General features: G+C 45.0%; 2 protein-coding genes across 5 annotated transcripts in view; one reads left to right on the forward strand and one right to left on the reverse strand.

The window, feature by feature from the left end:
• The window catches only part of LRRC25 (leucine rich repeat containing 25), a 197,528-nt gene extending 180,430 nt beyond the window's left edge, over positions 1–17,098 (reverse strand). For 2 of the 3 annotated variants that reach the window (XM_056574315.1, XM_056574271.1), the window contains exon 1: positions 16,988–17,098. Coding sequence is in view for 1 of the 3 variants with exons in the window: in XM_056574290.1 (XP_056430265.1) it covers positions 16,988–17,045 (58 nt within the window). In the remaining 2 variants the exon portion in view is untranslated. The remainder of the gene's footprint in view (positions 1–16,987) is intronic. The other variant, XM_056574290.1, reaches the window with a different exon arrangement.
• A 2,206-nt stretch (positions 17,099–19,304) lies between these two features.
• Positions 19,305–27,744, forward strand: part of LOC130369280 (kelch-like ECH-associated protein 1A) — an 81,209-nt gene continuing 72,769 nt past the window's right edge. The window contains exon 1 of one of the 2 annotated variants that reach the window (XM_056574345.1): positions 19,305–19,434. The gene's annotated coding sequence lies outside the window, so the exon portion shown is untranslated. Of the gene's footprint in view, positions 19,455–27,744 lie in introns of both variants that reach the window. The other variant, XM_056574369.1, reaches the window with a different exon arrangement.

Raw genomic sequence — 27,744 nt, forward strand, 5'->3', positions numbered from 1 at the left:
GGGCTTTTTTCCTATTTTCCCTTGTGAAAATGAAAAATTTTGGGTAACACCAGCATTTTAGTGAACATTTTTTTTTTCATTTTCCGATCCAACTTGAAAATTCATCAAACACCTGTGGGGTGTTAAAGCTCACTATACCCCTTGTTACATTCCGTGAGGGGTGTAGTTTCCAAAATGGGGTCACATGTGGGTATTTATTTTTTTTCGTTTATGTCAGAACCGCTGTAATATCAGCGCATTTGAGGACTAAATTAGGGATTGCATAGGGATGGACATAGGGGTATTCTACGCCAGTGATTCCCAAACAGGGTGCCTCCAGCTGTTGCTAAACTCCCAGCATGCCTGGACAGTCAGTGGCTGTCCAGAAATGCTGGGAGTTGTTGAATTCAACAGCTTGATGCTCCGTTTTGGAAACACTGCCGTACAATACTTTTTTTGGGGGGGAGACAGTGTAAGGGGGTGTAAATGTAGTGTTTTACCCTTTATTATTTGTTATTGTAGTGTAGTGTTTTTAGGGTACATTCGCACTGGCGGGTTTACGGGGAGTTTCCCGCTAGGAGTTTGCGCTGTGGCGAAAAATTTGACGCAGCTCAAACTTCAAGCATGAAACTCACTGTAAACCCGCCTGTGTAAATGTACCCTGTACATTCACATGGGAGGGGGGGGGGCAAACCTCCAGCAGTTTCAAAACAACAACTCCCAGCATGTACTGACAGACCGTGCATGCTGGGAGTTGTACTTTTGCAATGGCTGGAGGCACACTGGTTGGAAAACCTTTACTAAGGTTTTGTTACCTAACTCAGTATTTTCCACATAGTGTGCCTCCAGCTGTTGCAAAACTACAACTCCCAGCATGTACTAATCGCCGAAGGGCATGCTGGGAGATGTAGCTATGCAACAGCTGGAGGTACGCAACTACAACTCCCAGCATGCAGAGGCAGCTATTTGCTGTTTGGGCAAGCTGGGATTTGCAGTTTTGCAACATCTGGAGGGCTACAGTTTAGAGACCACTGTTTAGTGATCTCCAAACTGTGGCCCTCCAGATGTTTCAAAACTACAAATCCCACCATGCCCAGACAGCAAACTGCAGTGTGGGCATGCTAGGAGTTGTAGCTTTGCAAGATCTGGAGGATTACAGTATATCACTGTATAGAGGTCTCAAACTGTAGCCCTTCAGATGTTGCTAGGCAACTCACCAGCTTCCGTAGGATCCAGGGAACCGCATTGCCGTCCTCTTCTGCCACCTATCATCGCCGCCGATCGCCGCCCGCTGCCGATGGGTAAGTGTACTTCAGCGCCGGTCCTCATCGGTTTCCCCGTTCTGCCCAGCCTACTGTGGGTGGGCAGAAGGGGGAAACCGAAAGTTAATCCCCCCACCCCCTCGATCTGCTATTGATCATTGCTTCTACATGACCAATAGCAGGCATAGGATGGGTGGCACCCCTGCCACCTCACTCCCATCCCTTCAGGGGGGATCGTGGGTGTCTTGGACAACCCCGATTCCCCGTACTTTCCGGGTCACCAGAGACCCGTATGACCCGCAATTGCCGCAAATCGCTGGTGTGAATTCACCAACGATTTGCAGTGATCGCCAACATGGAGGGGTCTGATGAGCCCCCTGGGCATTTGTGCAGGGTGCCTGCTGATTGATATCAGCAGTCACCCCGATCCAGTCCCCTCCCTCCTGACTGAAATTCCCACGGGCGTACATTTACATCCTGGGTCCTTAAGTACCAGGGTGTCATGATGTACCTGTACGCCCTGGGTCCTTAACTAATTAAAAATCTTACATTTCTATTTAAAAATCTTAAATTTCTATTTAAAAATCTTAAATTTCAATGGTCTCCTCATGCTTCTGCCAACTCCAGGCTGTGCCATTCAGACACTACATGGTCTCCTCATGCGTCAGCCACCTCTAGGCTGTGCCATTCAGACACTAAATGTTCTCCTCATGCTTCAGTCAACTCCTGGATGTATCATTCAGCCAATATAAATTTCAAAATTCATCTGTTAATCTTAGGGATTTTGAAGCCCTAGAGTCTACTCATGCTGCTGCCAGCTCCAGGCTGTGTCATTCAGCAACTATATGGTCTCCTCATGCTGCCAACACCTCCACTCTGTGTCATTCAGCCACTATATGGTCTCCTCATGCTGCCAACACCTTCACACGGTGTCATTCAGCCACTAGACATGTGCAATTCGTTTCGGCACGAATGTCTAATTTACCGAACTTTACCGTTGCACAACAACATATTTTGAACATTCCCGAATAGCCACGATAATACGAATAGCAAAATAACGAATGCATTCGTTATTTACTGAATGCATGCGGTAAATAACGAATGCATTCGTTATCCGTAAACAAAAGTAAAGAATTCATTCTAATTTTTTTATTGGTCGTTGCGCTAACACTGTTGCGCTACACACTGTTTCTGTTACTATTACCAGGGTGCCTCCAGCTGTTGCAAAACTACAACACCCACCACAGTTTTGCAACAGCTGCAAGCACACTTTGTCAAACATGTGCAAAGCTTTGTCATTGTGCTGCTGTGCGGCAAAGATTCTAAAAGCGATGCCTCTAATCTGCATACTGAATAATAGTCCTGTATAATGTATAGATGCGGGTGGCCAGACACTCTTCTCTGGTCCCACTGTAGTATGAGTATATGCCGTATATATAACTATTTTTCATATTTCCCGTAGAGAGCTGTGATTGGCTGGAACCATCTGGCCAATCACAGCTCTCTGCGGGAAATGTAAATAAATTATGTGAATTCTATTCACATCACTGGCCGGCCGGAGTATAGTGCAGAGATATGAGCACAGGAGAAAGCCGCTCCATCTCTGCAATAAAAATGACAATTGCATTGGTTGTCAGGAGTGACACCTGCTGTGATCTGGCTATTGGTACAGGTACTACAGCTCCCATCATGGAATAGTCTGTTCCATGCTGGGAGTAGTAGTACTGCCTAAAAAAAAGAATAAAATTGAGAAAAAAAAAAATGAAACACACACACTTTATTAAACACAATATCATAATATTGCAAATAAAAAAATTAATTAAAAAAATATATATTATTTTTACATTTAAATGGCCCCTTTCTACATGTTTTTTTTTATTGTCGGCTACATTTTTAGGTCCCTGCCTGCTCACATAAATTTATCCCGGTTTAAAAATTAACATTAAAATGTATTTTTTTGTCTTTCAATTTTCGGGAGCAGGCAGGGAAAAGAAAATTCAGTGCTCAATATGAAGTGCCGGGACCCAAGGCTAATACAGGACATCACCGATCGCGGTGATGCCCTGTATTAACCCTTCAGACGCGGCGATCAAACCTGAACGAAAATGAAAGTATCCCGTCTGCCTCGGTGAAATCGCAGCGTCCCGAACAGCTTACAGGACACCGGGAGGGCCCTTACCTGCCTCCTCGGTGTCCGATCGGCGAATGACTGCTCCGTACCTGAGATCCAGGCAGGAGCAGTCAAGTGCCGATAACACTGATCACAGGCGTGTTAATACACGCCACTGATCTGTGTAAAAGATCAGTGTGTGCAGTGTTATAGGTCCCTATGGGAGCTACAACATTGCAAAAAAAAAGTTAAAAAAATGTGTTAATAAAGATCATTTAACCCCTTCCCTAATAAAAGTTTGAATCATCCCCTTTTCCGATTAAAAAAATAAAACAGTGTAAATAAAAATAAACATATGTGGTATCACCGCGTGCGTAAATGTCCGATCTATAAAAAAATATCGCTAATTAAACCACACAGTCAATGGCGTATACGTAAAAAAAATCCAAAGTCCAAAAACGCGTATTTTTGGTCACTTTTTATACCATTAAAAAAAAAAAAAAAATTGATAAAAAAAGTAAAAAATGGTACCAATAAAGACTTGAGATAACAACGCAAAAAATTAGCCCTCAAACCGCCCTGTACGTGGAAAAATAAAAAAGTTATAGGGGTCAGAAGAGGACATTTTTTTTTTTTTGTATAACTGTTTATTTAAAGGATTTTGAAGAGGACATTTTTAAAAGAATAAATTTTCCTGCATGTAGTTATGATTTTTTCCAGAAGTTACAAAATTAGACCTGAATAAGCAGGGTATCATTTTAACCGTATAATGATAAGGTGTCATTTTTACCGAAATATGCACTGCGTTGAAACGGAAGCACCCAAAATTTACAAAATGGCATTTTTTCTTCGATTTTGTCGCACAATGATTTTTTTTCTCCCTTTCACCGTGGATTTTTGGGTAAAATCACTAATGTCACTGCAAAGTAGAATTGGTGACGAAAAAAATAAGCCATATTATGGATTTTTAGGTGGAAAATTGAAAGGGTTATGATTTTTAAAAGGTAAGGAGGAAAAAACGAAAATGCTAAAACTGAAAAACCCTGTGTCCTTAAGGCGTTAAAGGACATGTCTGGTGCTCACTTTTCTTATTGTATCCGCTCTGGGCCGCAAAAAAAAAAAAAGAAGCTTTCTCTTACCTGCTTACTTACGGGACATCGCTGCAGCCGGTGATAGGCTGAAGCTCCGTGTGACATGCCGGGCTAACAGGAAGTAAGAAGCAAACAGCTCGGGGACCGAACACCTGCACCAGAGCACCGGGGGAGCTTAGACAGACAAGAAAAAGCTTATTTTCTTTTTTGCAGCCCGGAACGGATACAATAAGAAAAGTGAGCACCGGACATGTCCTTTAATAAAGTGTATGTGTGCTTCACTTTTTTTTTCTCTTTTTTTTTATTTTTACATTTTTTAGGTAGTACTACTACTCCCAGCATGGAACAGACTGTTCCATGATGGGAGCTGTAGTACCTGTACTAATGCGGGGCACTGATAATAATAGATAGGTAAATTAGGTCTCCCAGAAAATTTTATATAAAACTAGTGACTGTAAAAAGAACCTTAAATCTTAGCTTTTATTATGCTACTATAAAAATAGCAATAATGTGTCAAAAATCGAGAAAAAATAGCAAAAAACCTTTAACCCCTTAAGGACGCAGGGTTTTTCCGTTTTTGCATTTAAATTTTTTCCTTATCACCTTCTAAAAATCATAACGCTTTCAATTTTGCACATAAAATTCCATATGATGGCTTATTTTTTGCGCCACTAATTCTACTTTGCAGTGACATTAGTCATTTTACCCAAAATTTCATGGGAAACGGAAAATAAATTCCTTGTGCAATAAAATTGAAGAAAAAATTTCATTTTGTAAAATTTGGGGGCTTCTGTTTCTACGCAGTGCATTTTTCCATAGAAAATAACATCTTATATTTATTCTGTAGGTCCATATGGTTAAAATGATACCCTACTTATATAGGTTGGATATTGTCCTGCTTCGGAAAAAAATCATAACTACATGCAGGAAAATTTATATGTTAAAAATTCTCATCTTCTAACCCCTATAACTTTTTTATTTTTCCGTGTACGGGCCAGTATGAGGACTCATTTTTTGCACCGTGTTGTAAAGTTTTTATTGGTACTTGGTACTAAGTTTTGATTGGACTTTTTGATCGCTTTTCATTCATTTTTTCATGATACAAAAAGTGACAAAAAAACACTATTTTGGACTTTGGAATTTTTTTGCGCGCATGCCATTGACCATGCGATTTAATTAACAATATATTTTTATAGTTCGGACATTTTCGCACATGGCGATACCACATATGTTTATTTTTATTTTTATTTACACAGTTTTTTTTTATGGGAAAAGGGGGGTGATTCAAACTTTTATTAGGGAAGGGGTTAAATGACCTTTGTTAACTTTTTTTTTCACTTTTTTTTGCAGTGCTATAGCTCCCATAGGGACCTATAAGACTGCACACACTGATCTCCTATGTTGATCCCTGCAAAGCCATAGCTTTGCACGGATCAGTCAGATAGGGGCTCGATTGCTCAAGCCTGTAGCTCAGGCTTGGAGCAATCAATCGACGATCGGACTCCGCGGAGACAGGTAAGGAGACCTCCGCCTGCGTCCCAGCTGATCGGAACATCGCAATTTTATTGCGATGTCCCGATCAGCCCGACTGAGCTGCCGGGAGGCATTTACTTTCATTTTCAGACGTGGCGGTCAACTTTGATCGCCGCGTCTGAAGGGTTAACAGCGTGTGGCGCAGCGATCGATGCAGCCCAGGGTCCCGGCTATGATTAGCAGCCGGGACCGACCCGGTGTGATGCGGGGTCACGGCGTGACCCCGTTTTAAACACCGGGACCGGGTGTAGGGCGTACAGGTACGCCCTACGTCCTTAAGGAGTTAAACATATTCATATTAAGTTATCTGAAGCATTCTGAGGTTATAGAAGTATTCACAATCACTGCTAGTGAATTTTAAAATATGCTATTTTTATACTAGCATAATAAAAGCTAAGTTGTAAAGTTCCATGTTCAGTCACTATTTTTAAACCTTTTTCCTGGAGACCTAATTTACCTATCTACTGTAGTAATATGAGTGCCCCGTATTAGTACAGGTACTACAGCTCCCATCATGAAACAGTCTGTTCCATGCTGGGAGTAGTAGTACTACCTAAAACATGTAAAAAAAAAAAGAAAAAGAAAAAAGTGAAACATATCCACACACTTTAATACACACAATATTAAAATACATTACTAATAAAACACTTTATTATGAAAAATTATAGAATTCACATAACTTTTCACATAATTCATATGTCCCCCAGAGAGCTGTGCTTGGCCAGATGGTTCCAGCCAATCACAGCTCTCTGCGGGAAATATGAATAATAGGTATATTTACGGCATATACTCATACTACAGTGGGACCAGAGAAGAGCGGCCGGCCGCCCGCATCTATACATTATACAGGCGATCGCATCGGGTGTCAGAAGTGACACTCGGTGCAATCTGTCTATTAATGCAGGCATTACAGCTCCCCGCACTGTAGTTAAGGACAAATCACAGCAGGTATCACTCCTGACACTTGCTGCGATCTGTCCATTAATGCAGGTACTATTGCAGAGATGCGAGCACAAGAGAAAGCCGCTCGCATCTATACATTATACAGGACGATCGCAGGGGTGTCACTAATGAAGAAATTCATTATTTAGAATCGAGTCGAAGTCCGGATTCGGTTCGAACTGAACTTTTCATGAAATGCGGAATGAATTCGACTTCATCTGATTCGATTCGCTCATCTCTAGGTAATTCTTTAGTGCTTGTACACCCCATAGAGTCTTTGCCTGTTTATTAGTTCACAAGCTTATCACACTAACCATTAAATAATAGGTTTTGTTGAGAGCTTTTGCATGCTTGATATATTTATTAGATCTATAGTACTATTACATTTTAATTTATCATCCCAGAATCCTTTTTTTTTATATGTATTTTCAATAGGTAGCAAAATTAGCTGCAGAAAATATACAGCAGATCTTGTATGTGTAAACGTACCCTAAGGGCTCTTTTACACGGATGGATCTGCAGCGTATTTTACACAGTTTGATAAATCTGGGCCAATGTGTCATTTTTGTGTAGGAACAAACCCCTCCAAAATATTCAAACTTTTTAAAAGAAAATTCGACCCACAAATATTGTTATTTGCTTTCACCATAAATTTTATGGTAAAATAAGTGATGTAATGACAAACTATCTAGCTAGTTACTTGGATACTTATATACCAGGCTACCAAATTACACACCTACTTACATACCTACCTGGCTATCTACCTTACTGCCCTTTTGCTGTGCAGGAGGGCACTATAACAGTTTGGGGCCTATAGATGGGGAGATTGTGTAGGGGAGGGGAGGGCACTGTAAAAATGCAGAGTGAAACATGTTTGTCTTACATATGTTTTGGCTTGAAGAAGTCGACATGGCAGTCTGATGCAGACAGAGAAGAAAACAAAAAAGGACAACACTGATCAGAAAAAATGTTGATTGTGAGTCCTCAAAATGTAACTGTAATCATTTATATGGTATACACATCCTGTGTACAGCTGGTGTCTATCTCTATATGGCCCTGTATATAATCACTTATATGGTACACAGATCCTGTGTACAGCTGGTGTCTACCGCTATTTGGGAACTGTATGGGGAATACTGGTGTGTGTATAGTGGTTGTCACGATCCGGACTGGAATGCGCAGAGGACACTGGTGGTGGATCCTCTGTGTAAGTGAGGTGATGGCGTGGGCCGTACCAGGGGAACGGAATCTAAGGGGTTACTGGCTTTCACCAGAGCCCGCCGCAAAGCGGGATGGACTTGTAGCGGCAGGTAACCCCCAGGTCGTTCCACCCGATGGCGACTCAACCTCACTGACAGCTGAGACAGGCGTGGTACACAAGGACTAGACATAGGCGAGGTCAGACGTAGCAGAAGGTCAGGGCAGGCAGCGAGGTTCGTAGTCAGGGGCAACAGCAGAAGGTCTGGGTACACAGGCTTGGGAACACACAATAACGCTTTCACAGGGCACAAGGCAACAAGATCCGGCGAGGACAGAAAGGGGAAGTGGGTTTTTATATGGATAGGAAAGATAGACACTGATTGGGCCAGGCACCAATTAGTGGTGCACTGGCCCTTTAAATCTCAGAGAGCCGGCGCGCGCGTGCCCTAGAGAGCGGGCCGTGCGTGCCGGGACGTGACAGCCGGGGAACGGGACAGGTGAGTGGATTGGGATGCGACCCGCGGGCGGGCGGATCGCATCCCCACCGGCAGTGACAGTGCAGCGCTCCCGGTCAGTGGGTCTGACCGGGGCGCTGCAGAGAGGAGAACGCCGCGAACGTAACAGTGGTTTAATTCAGTAAAGTAAAGTAAACCACAGGTACTGACAGATAGTACGGGGGACACTGATTGATATAATCCCTACCTTGCCCGGATCCGTCCAGCCATTCGCCTGCAATCTTAGTTTTTCTATATATATATGCAAATGTGGCTGTAACTGGCACGGGCGGGATTTTCAGTAGCCTAGTGGCACTGTGACGTCAGCACCGCCCGTCCGCAGCACCGCCCGCTTATGAATATTGATTCCCCCTCCCTCCGGCTCTTCCTCTCCCTGCCACTCCTTACTGGCCTTCACTGCGCATGTGCCACTTTCTGACACGCGCAGTGAAGACCAGTTAGGAGCGGCGGGGAGAGGGAGATCTGGAGGGAGGATGAATATTCATAAGTGGGCGGCACTGCGTACGGGCGGCGCTGACGTCACAATGCCACTAGGCTACTGAAAACCCTGCACGTGCCAGTTACAGCCACATTTGCATATATAGAAAAACTAAGATTGCGGGCGGACGGCTGGACGGATCCGGGCAAGGTAGGGATCATATGAATCAGCGTCCCCCGCACTATCTGTCAGTGCCTGTGGTTAGTGCGGGAGTGAACATTAGTCATGAGTGGCATACGCCATATTCGAATTTGCGATGTTTCGCGAATATATGGACGAATATTCGTCCTACATTCACGAAATTTGCATATTCGATATATACACGGTTATTTTTGCATGCGCGTGTGCGCATGCGGATAACTATCTACCTATCTATATTATCTATGTCCTAATATTCTTTAGTGACGATATATGCGAATGTGAGGATATACGCGAATATTCGCATATTCTCATATTTGCGAAAATTCGCTCTCCAGTCTAATACAGTAAATAGTATAGGAGCATTCTTTAGACCCCAAACTGGAAGCAGGGAGGGATGAGATCACTGTGATGTGTTCTGTGTGAAAAAAAAAATTACGAATATTCGTAATTGCGAATATATAGTGCCATATTCGCCATATTGCCGAATATGCGAAATTCGCATCAAATATTCGAATTGCGAATATTCGTGCTCAACACTAGTGAACATGTGAGAGTTTTCCTTTAGGCTTCCAGTGTGTACCTCTGATGGAGAGCTGTGATGTGGAAGTGTAACTACAAAAGGCTAGGTCCCATAGTAAACTATTCAATGAATCCCCTGAACATAAACATTTACCAGCTACTTGTGGCTGAAAGTACATGTATTGTCCCAGAGTGCTATTTGGGGCTGGTTTTCCAATGGTTCCTGTCCACTTCATGGTAACTCCAAGTATTTGATGTATTTGTATTTTCTTATGTAATTTTACTACATGTATGTGTAAGTGGCAGGCAGAGAAATGGTTACCGAAGTTTAACGTTCACATCCATTACATCCAGCAACATAAGTTAAGCAACACTGTCTACTACTGACACTCTACTGACATTTTTTAGCATTGCTCTCACATAGATTCATACAAAGAAAATTCCATATAATAGGGAGGAAATGTAAAATTCTTAGGGGCGCATATATCTAATAGGTGGAATTAACTAGTGTTCAGCGTGAATATTCTAAATGCAAATTTTTACCACAAATATCGGCACTTCGCGATTTTGCTAATATTTAGAATATAGTGATATTTATTCGTAATGACAAATATTTTTAATGCAAATTTATGAAAATATTTATGCAAATATTGGCACTTCCAGACTGCACACTGATCCCTCCCTTCTTTTAGGTGAAAGATATAATTGCCCATGTGCACTATGCGAATTTCATTGCGAATTTTCGCATGGAAAAAAAAAGAGAACAATCATAACAAATATGCAAATTTTGCGAACATAGGACAAATATTCATCCATATAGTCATGAAATATTGCAAATTCAAATATGGCCCCTGCCACTCATCACTAGAAATAACCTACCTTTTGGGGGGGATTTACCTAATATGGGTAAAATACCTACCCACTGGGGGCATCTACCTACTGTTTGGGGCACACAGAGATTTTTTTTCTATATGTGGGACAAGAGGACATTATTACTGTATAATGGAAACAGAGGGCATGATTTCCATATGGAGCACTGGGACATTATTACTGTTTGAGGTGAATAGGGGGACTTTATTATTGTATGGAGGAACAGGGGGAAATTATTACCATTCATACATGGCAAAGGGGGCATTATTACTGTATGGCAGAACAGGGGACATTATTTGTGAAGGCACAGGGGGCATTATTACTCTAGGAGGGATACATGGGGGCATTAATTATGTATGGCATGGGTGTCAAACATGTGGCCCGCTAATATTGTTGTTTGATTTTTTTTTTAAACAAGGAATGGGGTCTTGTGCAGGGGGGGGGCATGGGGGCAAAAGGGGCATGGGGTATTGTGAAGGAGGGGCATGGGGTCTTGCGAAGGAGGGGCATGGGGTCTTGTGTGAAGGGGGGCATGGGGTCTTGTGCAAAGGGGGCATGGAGTGTTGTACAAAAGGGGCATGGGGTTTTGTGAAGGGAGGTCATGGGGTCTTGTGAAGGGTGTCATGGGGTCTTGTGTAGGGTGGGCATGGGATCTTGTGCAAAGGGGGCATGAGGTCTTGTGCAGGGGGGCATGGGGTATTATGTAGGGTGTGCATGGGGTCTTGTGCAGGGGGGCATGGGTTGTTGTGCAAAGGGGACATGGGATGTTGTGCAGGGAGGGCATGGGGTCTTATGCAGGGGGGTTGGGTTATTGAATAGGGGGGGTATTGTACAGGGGGGGGTTGGGGTCTTGATACATATAGTAAAGTTACATTTTTTTTTTTTTTATGCGGCCCACATAAACTTAAACCTTGTTTTTTTGGCCCATGTTAGCCTTTGAGTTTGGGGTACAGAGGACATCATTACTGTAAAGGTGTTCAGGGAACTTCTTTACTATTTGAAGGCACAGGGACATTGCTATATGGGACACAGGGAGCATTATCACTTTATGGGGTAAAATGTAGTCACAATTGTGCACTTTATATGTTTCAGTGCATTTTCTATGCATTTGAACAAATAAGCTTGTGATATACACAGTGTCTTTGTGTAAATAAATCTACTATATTGCTCTAGAAAGAATCTGTCAGATTTCTGAATGAATATTATACCCCCAGCTTCAATATTATTTTATGATTTGATGATGTGAACATGTCCCCTTTATCATCCATTGGGTCATAGTCCAGTTGTATGACTGTTCTGTCTATTGTTGAACAGCAGTCTGACAATAAATGTCTGCTTAATAAATTGTATAATGTGCAAAGCAGGACATTTAGGCTGTACCAGTACTGGCATTCCAGCTACAATACATATAAACTTGTTGTGTGAAAGTACGTTATGCAAACTTTATTCATCTGTATATGTGTATTGTAAAGACTCACAGCAGTAGGCAGGACACTAAGGAGGTAGTGGATCCACCGGACCTGTGTGGCAGATGACGTGGGCCACACAGGCAGCTGAGGTGATGTGAGGCACAGGAGGGAATAGGCAAGACATGGTCCGGACTGCAGGAGGTCAGGGCTGGTGGCACAGGTGCGTAGACAGGAACATAGCATGAGGTCTAAAGGCAGGCGGCAAGGAGCAAAGTCAGGTCACGGAATGAAAGGGTCTGGAACATGGCAAGGTAACACAGAATACGCTTTCTTTGGCACTAGGGCAACAAAGATCACGCAGGGGTCTGTGGGAGTTGCATGTATATATAAAAAAAAAGGTGCAGGTGCAAAACATAATTACGGACGCACTGGCGCACACGTGCCCTAGGAGGAGGCGGCGGCACGCACGTCGGCACTGAGGAAGGACGGTAGATGCAGGAGAGCACGGAGGTGAGAGACATGCTGGGACTCGCACGCGGGTACGTCCCGCAATGAGAATCCCAGCCCCGCCGGCTGGAGAGGAGACAGAGGGGGAGCGCTCAAGGCAAGTTGTGACAGTATCCCCCCCCCCCTTGGTCTCCCCCTCCTTTTGCAGTTCAAAAAACGCCTGAGAAGATTACGGTCCAGGATGTACTCCTCCGGCTGCCAAGATCTCTCCTCAGGACCAAATCCCTTCCAGTCAACTAGGAAGAATTGTTTCCCTCTCACGGTCTTGGAAGCTAAAATCTCCTTGACTTCATATATATCCGTTGAACCAGAGATGTAGGAAGAATATTTTTCTGAGAGAATCAGTTGATGACAAGAGGCTTAGGAGAGACACATGAAAAGAACTGGGAATATGAAGAGAATAACCAACTTGTAACTGGGAATCTTCAAAGGATCTGGGGTATAACCAAACTTTATCACTGGGAGAGAAGGACGGAGGAGGTCTTTTTTTTTTTTGTCAGCCTGAGCTTTCATGCGTGAGGAGGCAAGAGACAAAGAATGCTGAGTTTGTTGCCTAATGGAAGAGAAGTCTCGGACAAGTTCATCTACAGCTGGCACACTGGAGGAAACTGGAGCTGGAAGAGGAGAATGAAGATGATATCCATTAACAGCAAAAAATGGAGAAGTCCTCATGGACTCTGTGACCTTATGATTATAGGAGAATTCAGCCCAAGGGAGAAATTCGACCCAATCGTCTTGATGAGCAGAAACAAAATGACAGAGATAAGTCTCCAGAATTTGATTTACCCTCTCCACCTGACCGTTGGACTGAGGGTGGTAGGCAGAGGCAAAGTCCAGATTGATGTCAAGACGGGAACAAAGAGCATGCCAGAACTTGGAAACAAAATGCACTCCACGATCCGAGACGATATGATTTGGAAGGCCATGAAGACGAAAAATATGTTGAAGAAAGTGCTTGGCCAGCTGTGGGGCAGATGGAAGACCTGGTAGCGGAATGAAATGAGCCATCTTGGAAAATCGATCAATCACCACCCAGATGACCGTGTTATTACAAGAAGTAGACAGATCGGTAATAAAGTCCATAGCTATGTGGGACCAGGGAGTCTCCGGAATGGGCAGAGGCTGTAAGAGTCCCGCAGGCCTCTGCAAAGGAGTTTTGTCACGGGCACAGGTGACACAGGAACAGACAAAATCGGTGACATAACGTTCAAGATGCGACCACCAGTAATGTTGGGAAATAAGTTGAAGGGTCTTTCGTATTCCAGGGTGACCAGCCAGCAAAGAAGAATGGCCACAATTCAGGACTTTACGTCTCAGTTTGACACGCATAAAGACAGGGGGAACTTGCAGAAGATCGGCAGGAGCTGCTGAGATCAATCGTTCTGGAGGAATAACGTGCCTAGGCGGGAAGTCCATTCCAATGACATCGGAGGATCTGGAAAGAGCATCGGCTCTGACGTTTTTTGTTAGCGGGACGAAAATGAATAAAGAAATTAAATCTGGAAAAGAAAAGAGACCACTTTGCCTGGCGGGGATTCAGACTGGACGTATAGGAGATTTTTATGGTCTGAGAAATGCTGACCGGATGAGGAGACCCTTCTAACAAATGTCGCCACTCCTCCAAGGCAAGCTTAATAGCAAGGAATTTTCGATCTCCAATGGAGTAGTTCCTCTCAGCAGGCGAAAAAGACTTAGAAAAGAAACCACAGGTTACAGTCTTGCCCTTGGAGTTTTTCTGGCTAAGCATGGCACTGGCTCCTACGGAGAATCATCTCCTCCCAAAGCAAAGGGTTTCTCCGGATCAGATCTTGAAAGCACAGGGGCAGAGGCAAATGCTGTCTTTAAGCTAATGAAGGCCTCTTCATTTTCAGGAGGCCATGTCTTAGGGTTTGTAATACATTGCGCTCCGCCCCCTAGTACCGGCCGTGAGCGCATGGTCCCTGAATCCCCTACTGGCGGGGCTTGCATTCGCATCGCGGAACTCGCCCACATGCAAGTCCCAGCCCGTCACTCACCATATTCCGCTGCCGCCTCTTCCTCTGTATCTTAGCTCCAGCGTGCGCGTCCCAATCTCCTAGGACGCGTGTGCGCTGGAGCTCTGAAATTTAAAGGGCCAGTAGGCCCTTAATTAGTTGTTGCACCTGACACCACATTATAAGTCCCTGCACCTCCCACACTTCCCTGCCGGATCTTTAGTGCAATTTGCCTTAGATTAAGCGTTCCATACTGTCTGTTTGCCTTGCCTGTGTTCTGACCCTTCAGCTACATTATTTGACTCCGCACCTTTGCCACCTGCCTTGACCTTCTGCTAAGTCCGAATATGCCTCTGCCTCATCCAACTTTACTATACCTCGCCCAGCTACCTGTGTGGTTGAGTTGTATCGGGGGTAGTGACTAGTGTTGCTCGCGAATATTCGCAATGCGAATTTTATTCGCGAATATCGCATATTTGCGAATTCGCGAATATTCGCGAATATAGCACTATATATTCGTAATTACGAATATACGTTTTTTTTTCCACAGTAAACATCACAGTGATCACCCCTCTCTGCTTCCAGCTTGTGTGGTGTAAAGAAGGCTGTAATACTACTGTGTGAGACTGGCGTGCAAATTTTCACAAATTTTGGTTTATGCAAATTTTTGCATATGCTATTAAGAATATGTGAATTTAGCGAATATATGACGAATATTCGTCCATATATACGCAAAATATTGCGAATTCGAATATGGCCTATGCCGCTCAACACTAGTAGTGACCTGGGTGTTGCCTGCTGCAGCAAATCCATCCTGCCTTGCGGTGGGCTCTGGTGAAGACCAGCGGCACCTTAGACTCCGCTCCCCGATATGGCCCATGTCATCAGCCACATAGTTCAGTGAATCCACATCCAGCATTGTTACAGGGTTGGAGCTCTTCTTAGTAAGAGCCATTATTGGAGCGACCAAGGAAGAGAAATGTGGGATGAACTAATGATAATAATTGGCAAACCCAAGGAAGCTTTGAATAGCCCAAAGTCCAGTAGAGCGAGGCCAATCTAATACCGCAGTCAGTTTATCAGGACCCATCTTGTTACGGTTTGTGGTCCGGCCGCCAGTGCTTGCTGTGAGCGCATTTCCCTGCTCTCCCCTGCTGCCAGCGGGGCTGGGGTTCATATCGCAAGACACGCCCGCATGCGAATCCCAGCCCGACACTCACCTCGATCCCCTGCTGCCTTCTCTTCTCTCAGCTCCGCCGCGCATGTCCTCATCTCCTAAGGCGCATGTGCGCTGGCACTGTATGATTTAAAGGGCCAGCAGGCCCATAGTTATGTGATACACCTGTCTCTCCTCTATAAGTTCCTGCTCCTCCCTCACATCCCTGACGGATCTTTGTTGCCTTGTGCCATTGAGAAAGCTTTACTGTGTTTGCCTTGCCTTTTTACTGACCTCCTGCTACATTTCTGACCTTGCTCCTGTGCCGCCTGACTACTGACCTCCTGCTTTGTTCCTGACTATGCACCTGTGCTGCCAGCCCTGACCTTCTGCAATCCAGACTACGAGTTGCTGTTTTCCATCTGCACCTCGAATCTCCTCAGCGGTCTGTGTGGTTGAGTCGTGTCAGGGGTAGCGACACCTTAGACTCCGCTCCCTGGTACGGCCCGCGTCATCTTCCACACAGGTCCAGCCGATCTTCTACCTCCAGTGTTGCTGTCTACTGAACCGTGAGTGTTACAGTAAGATCCGGCTGCCTGAAGTTGCGGATCTTCCCTCCATTGTGGTATGTAGGTCGCAGCAGTTGACAGGCACATCAACTCTCTCAGCTATCTGCTATGATGCAACAGCTATTGGCCGTGCAGCAACAACAGCAACAGCACCTGCAACCAGCGCCACTCTCTCCACCAGTCCCTGCAGTGTCCTCAGGTTCTCAGCTACATCTACCTTTCCCTTTTAAGTATGATGGTTATAAATAAACACCAAAATAGAACACCAAAGTATGATTTTAGAAAAAGACATATAAAGCTTTATTCAAAATTAGACATAAAAACATGTAAAAAACACATATAATGTGGCAAGATGGTGGCACAGGAAAGAATGGGAGGCCGAGAGGAACTGTATATCCTACATGCAAGGTATCCTTATAATGCACAGGTATTTTCAGAGAGCCAGATGTAGAAATGTAATTCGCCACATAGAGCATAACGAGTAGACAAGGCAGGCATGGGGAAAGGACACACACAGGTACAATTAAACAAGTTTACAGCATAAAAAGGCAAAGCATAATAGCAATGAACATGCACCTAATCAGGATACCTCTCACCTCCACCCCGAACGCGCGTTTTCGCACACTGCTTCGTCAGGGGGCGTGTCTTATGGGCATAGATGTCGGTATTTATGCAGCATATGGATCAATAGTAAAGCATCCTATCTGTCCCTCCTAAGGAATTAAATAAATACCTGATGTGAGGTGATAAGCGTCATGTCCGGTTGTTCGCTTAAGGAGGAAGTGAGCCATGGTATAGTGATAGCCGGCTCCGAGGCCGTGCTTCGAGTCATGTGATCACTCACATGAGCGGACGTGTGATGACGTTCGCACATGCTCGCTGAGCACTGAGACCGCAACAGATGCGGAAATGGGAGAACATGAAGAGGAGCGCTCATCGCAGGGGTTGCTAGGTAACACGGGTAAACGGCGCATGCGCACATGGAACAAAGGACAAGATGAAAGAAAACACCAAGTGTGGAGAGTGAAGGCAGAGGCCGTGCAGACAATAAAAGACGTGCAAGGAACTGGTGCGCAACACTTGCCACCACTGAAAGTGAAAGGCTTTGTCCAAGATGTGAAGGCTATAAAAAGGTGGAGAAATTGGATTTATATTAGAATATTATTACAATAATACCTCACAGAAATGAATAAAATTAGTGATATATGTACATAAGTGTGTGTGAATGGTGACTAAGAAGGGGTGTAGTATGTGTAGAACAACCTAATAATCATGTGTGGCAAGTGATGAGAGATAAGTGAAATGTGATGATATGAGTGTAAAAAGATATGAGTGTGTGTATATAAAAGCAAAAACAGTAAGTATGTGAAAATCACATATATTGATTGCACATATTGATTACACTAACAAAGTGTGAGTGCATTAAATAGATTACGTGCCAATGTTAACAATAGGAAATAAATATATAACATTTATAAAAACTAGTTTATAAAAATAGTGAAAGTATCCTAAATAAGATGCATGTTCATTGAAGGGAGGGAAAGAGGGTTACAATTGAGGGCTTCCAGATGAGAGGGTCCATGATGTTGATTGCTGCAGAAAAAGAGAGGAAGAAAAACTAAGTAACTAAAGACAAGTAGAACACATCAAAATACTGTTAAAAACACCTAAAAGGCCAGGGGTCACTAGGGAGCCCATAAAACACAGGATCAGGACATCTACTACTAAAATTAAAGATAGTGGCATGCTGGTTTACAAAAATGGGACGAAACTCGCATGATCATTAAGGCCATGGGAATGTAATGTCTTCAATCTATAAATCCAGCGTGTTTCCATCTGAGCCAGACGAATTTTCCATTCCCCACCCCGGATGCCCGTAAATACCCGGTCAATTCCTCTCACCTTCAGCCCGGATGGGTCAGAGTTATGGTATATCTTGAAGTGACGAGGGACTGTTGTGAGTGAATTCAGATCGCTTTTTTCTTTGGAGGCCAAAATCCCCAACACATATTCTCTAGTCCTCTTCTTTAATTCTCTTGTGGTTAATCCAATATAGATAAGGCCACACGGGCATGTTGCATAGTATACAACACCTATAGTTATGCAAGAGATAGTGTGAGTAATCCTGAAACATTGTGTACCATCACTGTTGAGGAAGGTGTCATCAGTATATATGTTGGGGCAGGCAACACATTTCCCACAGGGTTTACATCCCCACCTGGGTTTGCTTGCTCTAAAAATGCCTGGTTGTTGTGGTGCTTGGTAATGGCTGCGTACCAGTTTGTCCCTCAAGTTCGGGGCTCGGCTGAATGTAATAGCCGGTGTATTGGGTAAATACAACCTTAGAACAGGATCCATTAACAGGACTTTCCAGTATTTAGAGAGGATATCTCTTACTTGTGAAGTTTGTTGGTGAAAGGATGTAATCAACCTCACCTGATTGTCTTTCTTGCTCCTCGATTGGTTGAAGTAGCATCTCTCTTTTTGAATGTTTAGCTCTGAGGTAGGCCCTTCATATCCATTGTTCTCTGTAGCCCTGTTCCCAAAATCGGTCCCACAGTTCGATAGCCCAAGCTTCAAAGATAGAATCAGTAGAACAGATACGCCTGAGTCTCAGGAATTGACCCATTGGTGTTCCCTTAATGAGACTCTGTGGGTGGAACGATTGGGCATGTAATAATGAATTGGTAGCAGTGGGTTTTCTGAATAGATCAGAGTGTACAAAACCTTCTTGATCAACTGAAAATGACACATCTAGAAAATCCAGTGCGACCCACCTTGTAGGTAAGTTTGATGTTGAGATCATTGATGTTCAATTCTACACATACTACACCCCTTCTTAGTCACCATTCACACACACACTTATGTACATATATCACTAATTTTATTCATTTCTGTGAGGTATTATTGTAATAATATTCTAATATAAATCCAATTTCTCCACCTTTTCATAGCCTTCACATCTTGGACAAAGCCTTTCACTTTCGGTGGTGGCAAGTGTTGCGCACCAGTTCCTCACACGACTTTTATTGTCTGCACGGCCTCTGCCTTCCCTCTCCACACTTGGTGTTTTCTTTCATTTTGTCCTTTGGTCCATATGCTGCATAAATACCGACATCTATGCCCATAAGACAGGCCCCCTGACGAAGCAGTGTGCGAAAACGCGCGTTCAGGGTGGAGGTGAGAGGTATCCTGATTAGGTGCATGTTCATTGCTATTATGTTTTGCCTTTTTATGCTGTAAACTTGTTTAATTGTACCTGTGTGTGTCCTTTCCCCATGCCTGCCTTGTCTACTCGTTATGCTCTATGTGGCGAATTACATTTCTACATCTGGCTCTCTGAAAATACCTGTGCATTATAAGGATACCTTGCATGTAGGATATACAGTTCCTCTTGGCCTCCCATTCTTTCCTGTGCCACCATCTTGCCACATTATATGTGTTTTTTACATGTTTTTATGTCTAATTTTGAATAAAGCTTTATATGTCTTTTTCTAAAATCATACTTTGGTCTTCTATTTTGGTGTTTATTTGTGTAAGTGACCAGAGTATCATCATACTCGTAGCTTACTGTTTTTGGGAACCCCTGATTCCAAGTTGTGCAGAGGCTTCATTACACAGTGCTCCACCCATTTGGAGCTCACGTCTGAACAGTTTCCAACGGAACATGCTAAGGTGGCCTTTGTAATTAGCCTACTGCCCGGAAAAACCCTGGCCTGGGCTACACCCCTTTGGGACTGTGGTGACCCGGTATCTTCCAACTTGACGGCTTTTCTCGCAGAATTCCACAGTGTCTTTGAGGAACCAGCACGTGCCTCTTCAGCTGAGTCGGCTTTGCTGAACCTCTGTCAATGGAATTATTCAGTTGGTGACTAAGCGGTTCAATTCCGCACACTAGCCTCAGAACTAGCATGGAATGATGAGGCCTTGTGTGCCACATCCAAAAAAGGGCTATTAAGCAGGATTAAAGATAACGCGCTCCTCTGTTTTCTTTGACTGAACTTATACACTTGGCCACACGTGCTGATGTGCATTTTGCTGAGAGGCAGGATGAACTGCGCTTAGAGAGCGAACCTGCCCGAACATGGAGCTATACTCGTCTGGCACCCGTGTTCCAACGTCCACATCTACATTTTCCTGCGCCTCTTGCCGAAGTGGCTATGCAAGTAGATTGTTCTCGTCTTATGCAACAGGAGAGGTCACGACGACGCAGTGAGAATTTGTGCTTGAATTGTGCTAGCCCGGAGCACTTCCTCAAAGACTGTTCAGTTTGTCCACAGTATCTGGGAAATGCTGACACCTAGGACACGTGGGAGAGGCGTCCCTAGGTGTGAATACTACCTCTCCTCGCTTGACCATCCCTGTACAAGTCTATCAAGTTTTCTTTCAGCGTTACTGCATTTTTGGACTCTGGTTCCACAGGTGATTTAATTGATGCCTCTTTGGTCCATTAATATCATCTTCCTGTTACTCGGCTTTCCAAGCTTTTGTTCATCTCTTCTGTTAATGGACAAAATCTGGACTTTTTCTGTAGTGAGCCTCTCATCATGCAAGTGGGAGTTTTGCCTAAAGAAAAGATTGAGTTCAATGTGCTTCCTCACTGTACTTCTGAGCTTATTTTTGGTCTACCTTGGCTTCAACGTCATTCTCCGCAACTTGATTGGAGAAGTGGCGAAATTATTCGCTGGGGACAGCACTGTCAAAATCTTTGTCTCAGCCTAAAGTTGTTGCTCTTCCTCCTCCTTTACCTGGTCTAACTTACCAAGATTTTTCGGACGTATTCTGCATGAAGCATCGTCCTTACGATTGCCCCATTGATTTACTGCCGGGAACCACACCTCCTCGTGGAAGAATTTACGCATTATCGGTTCTTGAGACCCAAGCCATGGCGAAGTATATCCAGGACAGCCTCCAAAAGGGTTTTATCTGTAAGGCCTCTTCTCCTGCCAGAGCAGGATTCTTCTTTGTGGGGAAGAAGGATGGTTCTCTCTGACCTTGTATTGACTACAGGGGACTTAACAAGATTACGGTCAAAAATCGTTATCCACTTTCTCTTATTCCGAACTTTTTGACTGTCTCCGAGGAGCCAAGGTCTTCTCCAAGTTGGACCTACGGGGTGCATATAACCTTATTCGTATCCGTGAGGGAGATGAATGGAAAACGGCCTTCAATACTCATGATGGACATTTCAAGTATCTCGTGATGCCTTTTGGTCTCTGCAACGCTCCTGATGTTTTCCAAGAATTTGTCAATGATATCTTCCGGGACCTTCTCTACACTTGTGTTGTCGTGTACCTTAATGACATCTTGATCTTCTCTGCAAACTTAGAGGAGCAACGTACTCATGTTTGTCAGGTTCTTCAATACCTTTGGAAGAATCATCTCTGTGCCAAAATGGAGAAATGCCTTTTGGAGAAGTCTAGTCTCCTGTTTCTCCGCTACATTGCTTCTCATGAAGGCCTGCAGATGGATCAAGATAAGCTGTCTGCAGTATTGGATTGGCCTTGCCCTTCTGGCCTATGGGCTATTCAACGCTTTCTGGGATTTTGCAAACCATTATCATCAATTTATCCCACATTTCTCTTCCTTGGTTGCTCCGATTGTGGCTCTCACCAAAAAGGGCTCTAATCCCAAGACATGGCCTCCTGAGGCTGAACAGGCCTTCTCCTTTTTAAAGTCTACATTTTCCTCTGCTCCTGTGCTTTCAAGACCTGATCTGGAGAAGCCTTTTCGCTTTGGAGGTTGATGCCTCTTCTGTTGGAGCCAGTGCCATTCTTACCCAGAGAAATGTCAAGGGTAAGACAGTAACTTGGGGTTTCTTTTCCAAGACTTTCTCACCTGCTGAAAGGAACTATTCTATTGGAGATCAAGAACTCCTCGCTATTAAGCTTGCCTTGGAGGAATGGCGACATTTCTTGAAAGGTTCTTCTTATCCGGTCAGCATCTACACAGATCTTAAAAATCTTCTGTACCTTCAGTCTGCTCAGCGATTGAATCCTCGTAAGGCAAGGTTGTCTTTGTTCTTTTCTAGATTCAATTTCTACCCTCACTTTTGTCCAGCTAACAAGAACATCAGAGCTGATGCTCTTACCAGGTCCTCTGATGTCATAGGTTTGAACTCCAAGGAATAGTTATTATATTATATTATTCCTCCTGATCGCTTGATTTCTGCCGCTCCTGCCAATATTCAGCAAGTTCCTCCTGGAAAATCCTTTGTGCCTGCCAGATTGAGACACAAGGTACTGAAGTGGGGTCATTCTTCTCTGTTGGCAGGTCATCCTTGTGTACACAAGAATTTACTCCTGATTTCTCTGCACTACTGGTGGCTGCATCTAGAATGGGACGATTCTGATTTTGTCCGTTCCTGTGATACTTGTGCCCGTGACAAAACCAGCTGGACTCTTGCAGCCTTTGCCCATTCCGGAGACTCCCTGGTCCCACATCGCTATGGATTTTATCACCGATCTGCCTCTGCCTGCCCCATCATAACATGATCATTTAGATTGTGGTTGATCAATTTTCCAAAACGGCACATTTCATCCCTCTTCCTGGCCTCCCATCTGCTCCACAGCTGGCGAAGTATTTCTTGCTTTACATTTTTCGTCTGCATGGTCTTCCACAATATATCGTTTCGGATTGCGGAGTTCAGTTTGTTTCTAAATTCTGGCAAGCTCTTTGACATCAATCAAGAATTCTCCTCTGCCTACCCCCTTCAGTCCAACGATCAGATGGAGAGGGTTAATCAAATTCTGGAGATTTATCTTCGTCATTTTGTTTCAGCTCGCCAGGACGATTGGGTTGACCTTCTCCCTTGGGCAGAATTCTCATATAATCATAAGGATTTCGAGTCTACAAGGTCTTCTCCTTTTTTGTTGTTTATGGTCTTCATCTCTGTTCTCCTCTTCCACTTCCAACTTCTTCCGGTGTACCAGCTGTTGATGAGCTTGTCAGGGACTTCACTTCGATTTGGCAACAAACTCGTCAGTCTCTGTCTCATGCTTCCTCACGCATGAAAACACAAACTGATAGAAGAAGCTCTCCTCCATCCTTCTCTCCTGGTGAAAAGGTTTGGCTTTCCTCCAAACATATTCGGTTCAAGATACCCTCGCTATCTTGGTCCCTTCCTCTTGCAAAAAATTAATCATGTCTCTTACAAACTCAGTTTGCCTGCTACTTTACGTATTCCTAATTCATCTCCTGTTTCTCTCCTCAAGCCCCTTTGTCATAAACTAAATAATAATCTTGTCCCCACAAAATAATCTTGTCCCCACTCCTGTCTCTGGCTCTTCTGATGTCTTTAAGGTCAAAGAGGTTCTTGCTACCAAGACCGTGAGAGGTAAACAATTCTTCTTGGTTGACTGGGAACGTTATGGTCCTGAGGAAAGATTTTGGGAGCCGGAGGAGAATATCCTGTACCATGACCTTCTCAGGAAATATCTGCACCGCAAAAGGAGGGGGAGACCAAAGGGGGGGGCTATTATGGTTTGTGCTGGCCATGAGCGCATTTCCCTGCTGCCAACAGGGCTGGGGTTCGCATTCCAGCCCGTCATTCACCTCGGTCCCCTTCTGCTTCCTCTTCTGCCTTGCAGCTCAGGCGCGCATGTTCCCGTCTCCTATGGCGCGCGCACGCCGGAGCTTTAAGATTTAAAGGGCCAGTGCAACCATAGTTATGTGCAACACCTGCTACGTTCCTGACCTTGCTCCTGTGCCGCCTGCCTACTGACATCCTGCTTCGCACCTGACCACTCACCTGTGCTGCCAGCCCTGACCTTCTGCTTTCCAGACTACGAGTTGCTGTTTCCCATCTGCACCTCGAATCTCCTCAGCCGCCTGTGTGGTCGAGTTGTGCCAGGGGTAGCGACCTGGGTGCCGCCTGTTGCAGCAAGTCCATCCCGCTTTGTGGGGGGCTCTGGTGAAAACCAATGGCACCTTAGACTCCGCTCCCTGGTACGGCCCAATGTCATCTTCCACACAGGTCCAGCTGATCTACTACCTCCAGTGTTCCTGTCTACTGAACCGTGAGTGTTACACATCTGAAGGCCTTGATGAGCAACAATGTAACCGAGAAAGGGGAGACTATACATCTCGAATAGGCATTTTTCCAGTTTGGTGTAGAGATGATTTTTCCGAAGGCATTGAAGAACCAGACGAACATTTGATTGATGCTTCTCTAAGTTGGATGAGCAGATCAAGATGTTATCAAGATATACAACACACAGGTGTAGAGAAGATCTCGGACGATATCATTGAACAATTCTTGAAAGACGGCTGGAGCATTACAGAGGCCGAAAGGCTTCACGAGATACTCAAAATGTCCATCACGGGTATTAAAGGCTGTTTTCCACTCTTGTCCCTCGTGGAAACGAATAAGATTATATGCTCCGGGGGGCGTGGCTTGGCGCGCAAGGCATGAGCAGCACCGCTTAAGAGCTCCTGCAGGTCCGACAGAATAAGAGGTACACCGATCTGCCATGGGAGGCAGGAGAAGCAACAAATCCCGCAAGCCTGCTACCGGACCACCCGAGGAGCTGCCCGGCACCATCGCTGCCTACTTCAGAGACCCCCTGGTCCCACCACGAGAGCCGCGGCCCTCAGCCATGCAGCAGCCATTCTCCCTAGCTCTGCCCGCCTCCTTCCTCTTGCGGAGAAATAGCCCCCGGCAAAGAAAACTTTTTTTCAGACCCCCGTAAGTCGGGCAACTCTCATCACCCCAGAGTTGATCACTCCTCCGACTACGACGACGACACTACTACAAAGAACAGATGACCCCATCGTCGCTCTAGAAATGCGGACTGCTCCCTTGTCCAACATGCCCATCCACCGGTTCAGAGTCTGCCTACCCCTGAAGCGGCTGCTGCTCCTCTCAATAATTTCCCTGAACTCCAGGCATTGTTAGCTTTGCTACCTACTAAATCTGGGCACGAGATCTTAAACCTGTCAAGGAGGAAGTGTCGCAGTTGAAACACAGAGTTCATGATCTGGAGGACTTTCGCTCTTCAGTGGCTGCCCAACTGCACTCTCTGAACGACAGAACCAAGTCCCTCTCTATTCACCAATCTACCATGATAGACCATCTAGATGATCTAGACAATCAAAATAGACGGAATAATATCCGACTTAAAGGAGTACCAGAATCGGTCCCGCCTCAAGAAATCCCCTCTGTCTTGCAAAAGCTATTCAACTAAATTCTTCAGAGAACACAAGATACCCCGCTTGAGCTAGATAGGGCACACCGGGCTTTGAAAGCTAAAAGTCCCGATCAGTCCAGACCCCGGGACGTCATTTGCAGAGTGCACCACTATCTTGTGAAAGAGGAAATTATGAACAAGGCAAGGTCCCTGAAACATCTCACCTACAACGGCAATCCTGTCTATTTATATCCAGACCTCTCGCTGTGCACTCTCAAACTGAGAGCATCTCTCAAGCCTCTACTTCTACTGCTTCAAAATGCCCAAATCCCATACCGGTGGGTCTTTTTTCGTTTTCTCTGACAGCAAAATATGGACGCACCTCCGCATCGATCAGACGCCCAGAGGATCTTCCGGCTTCTCTTGCAACGTTTAAGCTCCCACATGTTGCTCTCCCTGAATGGAATGGGCTATTTCAACCCTCCACCTGGCCGACTACATCAAAAACGGACGAGCGCCCACAACCTCCTGTCGGGCAAGGTCCCCCGCCACGGCAAAACCTGACTTTCTTGTTTGAGTATTGCGCACCTCTGTGCGAGGGACAACTGCCTGCCTTATTTGTTTTGCTCCTTCCCCCGGGATCTGCCCAGATTGAGCCTCCAAGTTCTTTTCTGACTGTGGACACCCCCTGTCTCCCATGATGTCTGCCGAGATGTCATCATGAGCTTTTATCAGTTGCTTTGTTCTCTTAATATTGTTGTTATTTTAGCTTCTCTAACCTCCTGCCTCCCTCTTAGTTGTTGTTAGGAGATACTGTCAGTTCTCCTCTCATAGTCAAACTTCTACTAACTACACACCCTCCACCTCTCTGGTGAAGGGTGCTGTGGTGTTTTTCTAAATTGTTATTAGGCCCTGTGTTCCTAGGCCCGTTCACTCCCCTATGATTCTCACGTTGATTTCCCCATTGGCCCTTATGGTCCTCACTTCTGGCGAGCCTTCCATTATGTCCCCCACTAGTGACTCGGTCGGGCCAGCCCTGACCCGATTGTTGGTCCTTATGACCTTTCTCTTTAGTCCCCTAGCTTCCATTCTCTTATGGTCGCCTCCTGTTTTCTCCTGTCCTATCTCTTCTTCTACGGCACTCACCTCTCCTCTCTTTTTGATTGCCTCTGGGGTCTGTGATTTCCTTGACCGAATATCCTGCGGGTAGGCCTTAGACTGCTATCTGATCATGCCCCGGTATATTGCACGCTGACGCTCCCCTCCACCTCGAGACCCCAGTCTTTCTGGCGCCTCAATGACTCCCTCCTGGAAGATCCCCTATGCTTGCAGGATCTCAAGGAATCCATTCAGCACTTTAATGAGGACCACTTATCTGATGAGACCGCCCCTCTAACCAAATGGGAGGCGTTGAAGTGTGTCCTGAGGGGTGTATTGATTAGACATGGATCTCGGCGGAAGAGGGAGGCGTCGGCCAAACTATCTGACCTGTACCACTCCTTGCACCTACTAGAAACCCAACATAAACAATCTCAGCAAGACAGTTTCTTACGTGAACTCATCCAGGTTCGCAGCGAACTTTTGGATCGCTTGTCCTCCCAACATAAATATTACAAACAATTCACGGGCCATCTTTTTTATGAGTTAGGCAATAAATCAGGTAAACTACTGGCGACAGTGCTCCGAGACAGAAAGTCTTCCTTGTTTCTCCCTTCTATTAAAGCACATGATGGCACATCCTGCACCCTCACTCCCGACATACTAGAGGCTTTTTCCCACTATTACACATCCCTCTATAACTTACAGCCCCCCCACAATGCCCCTCCGCTAGTGGCCCACTACCCTCCCTATCCCAATACATTGCAGAAACAGCCCTCCTGCGCCTCTCGCCCTCAGTGATCCAAGAACTGGAATTGCCGTTCATGCCTGTGGAGTTGGAGGCGGCCATCTCTTCCCTACCGGCGGGCAAAAGCCCTGGCCCTGATGGCTACACTGCCAAATTCTACAAGCTGCTCTGCTCAGTGCTATCCTCCAATCTACTATCCGCCTTCAACTCCATATCCGCAAACTCCTTTCCCTCCTCCTCCTTCCTGCAAGCATACGTCACTGTCATTCCGAAAGAAGGCAAAGACCCCCAACTCTGCTCCAGCTTTAGGCCAATCTCCCTAATTAACACAGATACAAAACTTTTTGCGAAGCTAATAGCTAATAGATTGTCGCCGTACATGAGTTCCCTAGTCCACCCGGATCAAGCAGGATTCATCCCAGGCAGGGAGGCGAGAGACAACACTCTCAAACCTTCTCTGTTATCCATTATGCTCAAGTGCATAAAACTCCTCTATTCCTACTATCCCTTGACGCC

This window comes from Hyla sarda, chromosome 1 (genome assembly GCF_029499605.1).
Source record: "Hyla sarda isolate aHylSar1 chromosome 1, aHylSar1.hap1, whole genome shotgun sequence".
Lineage (NCBI taxonomy): Eukaryota > Metazoa > Chordata > Amphibia > Anura > Hylidae > Hyla > Hyla sarda.